A 10,737-nucleotide genomic window follows, 5' to 3' on the forward strand; every position below is an offset into this window, starting at 1 on the left:
TTTTTTTTTTTTTTTTTACTTGTTAACAGTTATAATAGCACATTTGCAGACTCTGCATTTCTCAAAAGCATTGTTCTGGGATTGTTATTTAATATTTGCTTCATTAAATCCGAAGAACTTTTGGCAGTAATCTCACTATAAAGTCCTTTTAAATATCTTGAACTTTATTAAATAGATTTTAGTAGTTCATGGGACTTGGGATCATGTTGAATTGTTTCTAAACTTAGAATTTAATCTATTCATAAAATTGTATTCTAGAGCAGATGTTAATTATTTTTAGAGTTAATTAGTGGAGAGCAGGAAGAAGAATACACTTACTCCTGTGTGATTAGATATGCCCTTTACACAAAACAAATCTATTATGTGAAAATGAATTTCAATATCCAACTTGAGCATTTGTAAAGTAATTGTATTTATCATATTCTGATATACTAGCATTATTTATTGCATACATACAAAATAGGCATGTTGACTAAATAAATATTATGTATTTGAACTCAGAGTTTACCTGTAATAACACTATATTTGTACATATTCATCCAAATTATATATGAAAGTTTAAGAGGTCATTATTAAAGCCAGAAATCATTCAAGTCTTCAATGAAAACCAGTGCTTTTGCTCCTCCTTCTGGTACTGTGCAGAACTAAGCTGAATTTGGATACTTCAGGTACTTCTGTGGTGCAAGTCACAGCTACAGATGCCGATGACCCTTCATACGGGAACAGCGCCAGAGTCATTTACAGCATACTTCAAGGGCAGCCCTATTTCTCTGTGGAGCCTGAAACAGGTCAGGAATCATGAATTGCTGTTTGTTCATTTGATCATCTTTGTGACCTTTATCAGTAGAAAGACCATGGGAGAATAAGAACAAAACTTTAACGTTAATACTCACAGTTGAGTGAGGATGCAACACTTAAAGATGTAAGAATTCAAAGTTAAATGATAGAGTGAACTAATGGAAACCTCTGTGTAGATATTTTAACATATAGGCTTAGGCCACTCTAAGCACATGTGATGTTGCTAGGAAATGGAAACACAATACAAATTATATTTCCACAGATTCACTTTTATAATTTCTAGACAATAAAAATGAGTATCAAAACATGTTTTCAAAAAATCACTAGCTTAAAATATTTTTTGTGGACTTAATAAAATAATAATGGAGATTTCAGTGAAGATAATGGAAGTTTTTGTATTTTCTCAAGGTATCATCAGGACTGCTTTACCAAACATGAACAGAGAAAACAGAGAGCAATACCAAGTGGTCATCCAGGCCAAAGACATGGGCGGCCAGATGGGAGGTCTATCAGGGACAACCACCGTGAACATCACGCTGACAGATGTCAATGACAACCCACCACGTTTTCCCCAGAGTAAGCACTCTTTACTGGTCATTCTGCAGGGCAAAAGATTTAGAGTAAAAAAAGAGAGACAAAGAAAAAAAACAAAAAGCAATTGTCATTCATTTAATTTAAAACATACTAAAAATGTGCTACAAAAGTGAAGGTGTACATGCTGATGAATTACTGTTATTATAAAATAAAATTGAATATTTCAAGCATATTTCACTCAGAGACAGGAGGACCTATGATCCCAAACCTCTTCATATGTGAGCTTGGCATCTATACTTGTAGTTTAAGAAATGTTTCTTTCAGCTAACAAAAGGAAACAATGTTTATTAGAAAACAAACTAAGTCATAATTTTACAATAAACGTATTTGTTTCTGTTTCAAATTTAAAAATGAGGATCCTAAATTGAGGACACAGTTTTTCAACAAGAAATCTAATTTGACAAATTATAAGGACTAAGCCAGAAAGCACTGTAGAGGGAGAACCTCAGGAAACTATCTGGCTTGCATGCAATGTTATTATGTGTGGAGTGATAAACATAGTACAACATTTTGTATTCCTGATCTGCACATAGATCTATTTTGAACTGATCTCTCAAATTCTTAAAATAGATTAAGAATAGGTTAAGAACCTTTAGCCCCTGACCATAAAAACACATGCATTTATTCTTCTTTCTTGTACAAATTTGATAGATTACATGTCAACTCGCATACTAGAGAGGATGGTATCAAGTCTCAATGGAAACTCCCAAATTTTTGCTTTGCCAGAAGATCCTGTACTTAAAGATAGAATGTAGGGTCATCAGAAAGGTGACACAAAAAAACATATTCGACTACCATCTATGTCCTGAATTTTCCGTATATGCTGAATATTAACCTCTGAATTGGTCTCCCCATTTTAGTTTGTAATTTACTTTAAATACCTTGTGACAAAATATTAAAATTTAAAGGCAGTAGCTTTTTTGTAATATTTATATCTTTATATTAAAGACCATTGCTGAGTGGAATTACTGTCTAGAATTAACAGCATTGTTTTGACTCTTTAAAAGCATTTTTTCTCTTTTCTGTACTATTTTTACCTAACTTTGATTATTAATAGTACCTGATTCAATTTAAATTGTATAAAAGCATGTATTTGGAAAGAGTTCAAAATTCATATAGAATTTTCTTGAGCAGGCTAATCACATGCCTATGTATTTGTGATGGTTGTTTGATTAGATATTTAAAGTATGCCCATAAGGTCTGCTGGTATGGTGCTGGGCTCCAGAACTCATAGGGAAAGGCATGTGCTTATGCTTGTTTCAAATCATTAGGTGTCAGGTCCAGGTTACCTTTAATATTGGTAACAAAAATAAAAGCAATAATAATCCTGCATATTTCTTAGAACAGGTTTAAAGATGCGTGCATTTAAAATTTAAATTTCACATTTTACATGTATTTTTGACCATCTCTTAGCTTGAGCCTTTTACCAGGACAACGAGCATGCAAATTCAGCACAATAAACCATAACGAATTAATTACATAATCTACAATGAGCAAAACTATTACTGGAAAAAAAAGTATTTTATCAGTAATGAATTTCCTTTGGGAGTAGTATTGTATTTTACATTTTTGGGAACATATATACACATGTGTCTAAAATACAGTCCACTTACGAATGACACATTTAATAATTAAATTAAATCTACCTCCAACTCCAAATGTATAGTACAATACATTTAGAGATTTTAGATCATCCCGTATCTTGTCTCATTATTTTTATCACTATTACTATTATTATTTTGAGAGTGAATCTTACTCTGTGGCACAGGCTGGAGTGCAGTGATGCAATCTTGGCTCACTGCAACCTCCACCTCCCAGGCTCAAATGATTCTCCTGCCTCAGCTTCCTGAGTAGCTGGAATTACAGGCTCATGACACCATGACAAGCTAATTTTTGTATTTTTAGTAGACACAAGGTTTCGCCATGTTGCCCAGGCTGGTCTGTCTGAACTGTCCCATTATTTTTAAATTATAGATGGAAATATAATTTATGGATTTTTATTTTCTAAGTTATCTTTTTTGTTATGAATATTTACAACCTTATCTAACCTTTGGGAACCCACATTCATGGGAATTAGAATGTTATTTGATTGTCTAAATCATACAACATCTGGAAAATAGTATTTAATATTATTTAAGTAAATAACCAATCTTCGGAGGGAGTTCTACAGTTCACAAACCCTTTCATATGTAACATATCATTGAAACCTCACAACTAATCTATAGAAACCATTACTATTATTATACCCATACATAGAAGAAAAGGAGGCTCAGGGTAAAAATGATAAAGCCACATAGGAAAAGTTTTCAAAAAGCAAGAGACATTTATTTGCATTATATATTTTTCTTTAACCCAATATTACCCTTTGAATATGACAATATAAAACTTACACAAATATTTTACGTTCTTTTTTTCTCTGAGTCTTAAGGTTATACCAAGTTATCAAGTATTTTCAACTTACATCAAATCTCAATTCAAAAACTATATTTGTAGTTATAGCTATATGAGGGTTAGTGGCTTGGCTAGTGGCTGCCATGTTGGATAGCTCAGCAGCAGGCCCTGCAGTCATCCTGCGTGAGTCCCAGTAATTTTCACTTAGTTGTTTTTTCACTTGGGTCAGTTAAACTGACCATCTATTTTTCATTGTCATCAGTAACACTGGATAGCGGTCTCTTCTTTGCAGAGTAATGTAAGACCAAATAATTTAATATCTAAGAACCATTGACTCAGTGGCTGGCATTTAGTGTATTTATGCATCCAATAATGTTGATTCATGCTAGTTCTCTATTACCATTATTATTTTTATTATTCAATATTATAAAAGTTAGGTCGCAACTCAAACTTTCTTTTAGGTTGGCTGATCCAAATTCATTATTTCCCTATATGCTGTATCAACAATCTCAGTCATTTGGAGGAAACAGAGACAAATGAAAACTCAGATATCTTGCTTATTTTTTCATTTATTTTATTGTGTGGATTTATAACAATGTTTCTAATTCAGAGGTAATTTTGCCCTCCCCAGCCATGGCCCTGGACATTTCGCAATGTCTTGAGACATTTTTGATTATGTCAACTGGCAAATGCTGCTGGGATCTAATGGGTAGGAGCTAGGGCTGCTTCTAAGCATCCTCAAAATTTCAATGACAAAGAGTTATCTGGCCCAATATTCCAGTAGCATCTAAGTGAGAAATTTTGATGTCATATGAGGAACAATTCAAGTAAATCACAAATTCATTGATTTAAAAATATTTATTGAGATCACCCTTGTACCAAATGCTATTGATATGGTTTGGCTGTGTTTCCACCCAAATCTCATCTTGAATTGTAGCTCCCATACTTCCCACGTGTCATGGGAGGGACCTGGTGGGAGGTAATTGAATCACAGGGGTGGTCTTTCCCTTGTTGTTCTTGTGATAGTGAATACGTCTCATGAGAGATGACGGTTTTATAAAGTGGAGTTCCTCTACACAAGCTCTCTCTTTCCTGTTGCCATGTAAGACATGACTGCTTTTCATTCACCTTCCACCACGATTGTGAGGCCTCCCCAGCCATGTGGAACTGTGAGTCAATTAAACCTCTTTCCTTTATAAATTACCCAGTCTCAGGTATGTCTTTATTAGCAGTATGAGAACAGACTAATACAGCCATTTCAGAAACTAAGTCCAAGCATATGGCATTTGTCAAAACAACAACAAAAAGTCCTGGTTTGTATCCCTGTCGCCTTTCTTTAAAGCAGCAGAGACAAATCATACATAAGTAAAAGCATTGTACACTGGCAAGGGGTAGTTCAGTCCTGTATAAAAAGAGTAACATGTGAGACAATTCCATTGTAAGCAGGATTTAGTGATTAGGGGAGGGGGAAGGCTAATAGAAGCTCTCATTCAAAAGGTGGTATTTCACCTAAGCACTGCAATATCTAGCCACCAACAGAGGGAGAAATCCACTTAGCAAAAAGATCAGCATGTGGGAAACCCTGAGGTTGGAAATTGAAGGGAGTCTATCCACAACTGAAACATTCCAAAGAATGAGGAGGTTGATGGGAGATGAGTTTAGAGGGCTTTACCCTCAGCGTAACATTGATAATTATAAAGTATCATTGGCATTAACAAAATAATAACTGTGTGCCTGATCGAAGTTATCTTTATAGTCTCGTGGTTTTAAAAGTATATAAATATATGAACATTAATATATGCACATTAGTATAATTCTGAAAAGGAGTCCATGGATTGGAAGGTCGGGATGCACCTTAAAACTGATATCTAAAAGTATTTTCTACTCTTTTGCTCTAAACATTAAAATGTATACAAAATAAATGCACTTACTTCATGTGTACCAATAACAGTTCCATTAAGGAGGATTCCAGAGCAAATTTTCCTGGTCTCCAACCAAACATTCAATAATCCTTAAGTTTTTCTCCTTCATTGTGCTAATATTAGAAAAATATTATACTTCCATACCTTAAATCTATTTGCCTGGTATTTTCACTTGAATATTTTTAGTCCTGTTTACCCCTTTTCCTTCCTTCTTTCTCTAAAATCATAAAAACATAGAAAATCATAAAATTATGTAAAATTGTTAAAGCAGATCATTGGAAAGGTCTATGAAAAGCTTAAATTACTGAAACATGATCATTGTAGGGCTTTGCAAAACCAACTGGGACAACAGTATTTGTTTCCAAAAGGTTTTACAAAAAATGTCCCTGAGAAAATGTTACAATATTGATTTTCATCCGTCCATAGTTAATGATTAAGGGACATCTAATGTACTGAGGTCTGGCTAATTCCATCTTTGCCTTAACACTCCAGAGAATCTCTATTTGAAAAGGCTCTCCAATACTTCAAGGAACAAAAATAGGCACCAGAGAAGAAGGCCAAGGCCCAGAGAAAAAGAGTTTGCAAAAGCAACTAAGCAGGAGGTCAGGTTCCCTGTCAACTAGTTGGTGCCTAGGATTGGGAACTAGTTCAAAAAAAAAAAAAAAAAGAAAGAAAGAAAACAGAGCCTTTTATTCACAGGTAGGTGCTCTTCCATACATCCCATCACAGGGACAAAAGTCAAGGAAAGCAGATTGTTTTCAAATTCCACTTACCAATGGTGTGAGCTCCTAAGAAACCTGGCTTTTATAGAATCATGCTTCTGTACACTCACTGACTCACAGACATTATTGCACACAATTTAGATTGACAAATAAAAGTCATGGACCAATAACATGTACATTTATGTAGTGTCAGCTTTGCTGAGCCTTTTTGAGGGAGGAAAAAAACTTACAAACTCCAAGCAAAAGGTCACTGTGTGATTGAGTGACTCTCTCATATGTATGCAGGGTATCATGTATATAGACAATCAATGTCAACTTAAATGAGAATTTGATATGATATTTATTATGTAAGCATCCAGATCTATCCTAAATGCACTCAAACGAGTGAATGTATTGTTGTCTACTATAATTTCCCATGGATTATTGACAATAAGGACAAATATAAATAGTTTTTCATCATTTGGTTAATGTTAGTTTTGAAAATTAATAAAAAATTTCCGCACTTAAAAGACAGTTTTATTAAGATAAATTATACGTGATGGAAGACTTTGAGTATACAAATAAACTGAGGTAAGATCTTAGTTCCTGAGAATTTCAACATCAATTCTTCATATTTCCCATCAAATTAACTCTAAGGATTATACACAACTACAACCAATTCAGAAGCAACTGTAAACAATCCCAGAATTATTTACAGAATAATCATCTAAAAGAGATGTCATAGCTATGCATGCTTGTTTGTTTATCTGAATGCCATTGATGGGCTACTGACTTTATTTCATTAAATTACTTAAAAAAGGATTATCTGGTTTGCCCAAATAAAACAGCAACAGTATAAAAAATAATAGTATTAGGCATTGTTATAGCATGTACTAAATGCTACTATAAAATATAGTGCAAATATAAACTCACTTAATCTTTACATCATCCGTATGAGATTGATAATGTATTAGGTTAGTGCATAAGTAATTTTGCCATTAATAGCAAAAACTGTGATTACTTTTGCACCAACATAAATCTACCCCTTTTCATTAGTTAAAAAAGCAGAATCATGTAAATGTAAAGTCGCTTGTTCATGAAATAAATAAGAAGCAGGTTGAGGATCCAGGTTATTTGGCTTTTAAGCCTATGCTTCAAAACACTACACCTAGAAAGATACTGGCACATCAAAAATTTAATCTTCCTTCGTGCATCCCACTTTAGGTGATTCTGTGGTTCACTACTTTTATATAGATTATAGGGCAAAATTCAGGCAGGACACACTGAATTCTTAAAATGTGTATGCATGTTGATATCTTGGTATCAACAAGGTAAATCATACTTTTATTGCTTGGTGCTTTTGCAGTATCCAAGGACCAAACACGACTGACCTCTTTTCTGGGATCTTTATACTGCCTGGGCAGATAAACAAGTTTGCATGAGACAAGGTCTTTCAAGGAAATGTCTATATGGTATACATAGGGATTTAAGACACGTACGTTCAGTGAGCTGTGAGACTATCATAATCCCTGCCTGGTACAAGAGAGATTTGATTTAATAAGTGCTGATTTTCACTTTGTAAATAGAGTCAACCTCTCCTCTGCTGGGGATCCCAGGGTAATGTAGGCCCCGGGCTGATTTGCATATTTTAAAATTATCAAGCACTTTTCAACTAGAGCAACTGTCAGGTATGCCCCAAGGAAGATGGTTCAGCATGAGAAAGAAGGGAATAAAATTAAAATGTCTCTTTTCCCTGTTTTATTATCTAGAAATAAATGAACCTACTGACATGCAAAAGCACTGTTCTACAATTTATGTTGGTTAGATGTAGAGTGATTTTCCCTCATGTTCCCAATGCCTATAGTTTGAAGGAGTTACAAAAGAAATTATATCATTAAAGCATTCATTGATTTATTAAACATTAACTGAAGCCCTATATGTGCCAAGAACTGTGCTAAGAAATAAAAATGAACTGTAATTGTCTTAAAGTAAGAAATTATGTACAGGATACATTCACAACTAATTTGCATTTTGGTGGGATAAACAGACCCAAACTCTCTCTCTCTGTCTCTCATACACACAGACACACGTACGTACACACATTTACTTTTTTTCATTTCAGTTTCTCTTATACTCATTGTCTGTCTCACTTTTTCTTGCTTGCCTTTGTAACTGTACAGTCATGCACTCCATAATGACATTTCAGTCAATGACGGACCACCTATTGTGATGGTGGTCTCATAAGATTAGAATACCAATACTTAATTTTTACTGTGTTTAGCTATGTTTAGACAAACAAATACCATTGTGTTACACATGTCTGCAGTATTCAATACAGTAACATGCTGTGCAGGTTTCTAGACTAGGAGCAGTAGATTCTACTATATAGCCTAGTTGTGTAGAAGGCGATACCATCTAGGTTTGTGTAAGTACACTCTGTGATGTTTGTACAACAAAACTACCTGACAGTGCATTTCTCAGAACGTATCCCTGTTAAGTGAAACATAACTCTACATATATATATATATATATATGTTTTGTGTATAAATGTATAAAAATAAATATAATATGTGTGTACATGTTTATGTTTTGTGTATCTATGTATGAATATAAGTATATTTAATTATATAAATATATATGACTATATATTTAATTATATAAGTATATATGGCTACATATATTTATATAAGTTTATATAAGACTATATATACTTATATTTATCTGTATATACACAAACATATATATGATTATATATACTTATATTTATACATATATACACAAAACATAAACATGTACACAAATATAACTGGAGAGTAATGCAATAAGATTAGTGCCATAATTGCCTAAATAATTAAATATTTTAGACATAAGGGAATCATGAAAAAGAACATTATTTAAAACTACTTCTAAAATGAATAAGAATTGTCCAGGCAGGAAAATAAGGGGCGCTGAGGGAAAGAACATTTTTGGTGGTTACTGTTGTTAGAGAAGATAAAACGAATAAAAACAGACTTCAGTGAAATATGTGTAATTTGGTTTAAATCAGGGATTGTGAGAGGTGAGATTATGAGATAAGACATTGTTAGCATCATGAAAGGGTTGAATAAAAAGATAAAATGCTACATATATTATTTAAGAGATCTTTTTTTTGGAGAACATCAGGCACAGTTCTTCATTTTGACCAATTATTTTGATAGCAATAAAGCACATTGCTGGACGGAAACAGCAAGAGTTGATGCCGTCTGAACTAATGCTGAAAAGAAGAGGAATTTGAGATATATTTAAGACAATTTAGTAACTAGGTAAATAAAAGGTTTGAGGGATAAAAGGTAAAATATCAATGAAAAGATACTTTCAAGCTTTCTACCAGAAGTGTTTATTTGAAGAGAGGGACAGGGATTTCAATTGGACTTGAGCATTTTGAACTGAGATGCCTGCAGAAAGACAGTGCTATCTAGTAGCTAGTGAAATACAGCATGTCAATCAGATGTGTGCAAACGAGATATTAGTGAAAATAGACATGTAAGATATCAGCTAGGCTAAATGTTTAGCATGACAGAATCCAGGGAAATACACATTTTCCGTGTGTGATGAAATGTATAGTTTTCCAAGAGAAATCATGTATATGGAAATTACACAAAAACCTACTTGGAACATTCCAGTTAGTCCAGTGGAAAGTTGCCTTAGACCGAACTACTTGGCATTTTACATAATGGGATTCACACTCCTTCTTCATCGTGATATCCTCTAGGACAACATGGACAATAACCTTCTGTAGGTATACATTTACAAATATAGATGTAAAACCAGTTATGCATACCTGTTTAGACACAATTAAAGCTGTTGTTACAGAGTTTTTAGTACACTTACAATTTCAGGTGAGATCCATTGTAAAGAATACCTAGGACAAAATAATGTACTTATGAGTGATTAAAGTTTATCTTAACTTTCCTGAATCCTATATGCTTTTATTGTTTATACACATTGCAATTGTGTGTTATCTATTGATGCCAGTTAACTTGGGACCACTTTAGAGGAATGTAGCAAAACGGATTTCCAGGACTCTGGGGATCCATGGCAGCTTCACTGAAAGCTTTGTCAAGTTACTTTCTTCAGTAGCTTAAACAGGAAACTAAGACATCGTACAGCATCTCGTTTTGCTCTAATTTAACTTAAATGCCCAAAGCTGAGTTGATGATAGTATCTCCAGTGCTCACAAATTTGGGTTTCTTTCTTTCCTCTGGTAAGAATCTTCAATTCGAAAGCCTCAGTAGTTTCTCAGTCTCTGGTGTGACTTTCAGCTCTCCTCTGCTTTCTCCTAAATGCCCATT

The 10,737-nt window shown here is 33.7% G+C and overlaps 1 protein-coding gene across 2 annotated transcripts in view; it reads left to right on the forward strand.

The window, feature by feature from the left end:
• CDH10 (cadherin 10) overlaps positions 1-10,737 on the forward strand; it is a 171,892-nt gene that overhangs the window by 119,121 nt on the left and 42,034 nt on the right. For both annotated transcript variants that reach the window (XM_017868612.1, XM_017868613.1), the window contains exons 4-5: positions 669-788; positions 1,207-1,374. In XM_017868612.1, coding sequence (XP_017724101.1) covers positions 669-788; positions 1,207-1,374 — 288 coding nt within the window. The remainder of the gene's footprint in view (positions 1-668; positions 789-1,206; positions 1,375-10,737) is intronic.

The sequence above is a fragment of the Rhinopithecus bieti genome, unplaced genomic scaffold (assembly GCF_001698545.2).
Source record: "Rhinopithecus bieti isolate Rb0 unplaced genomic scaffold, ASM169854v2 scaffold_4044, whole genome shotgun sequence".
Classification (NCBI taxonomy): Eukaryota; Metazoa; Chordata; class Mammalia; order Primates; family Cercopithecidae; genus Rhinopithecus; species Rhinopithecus bieti.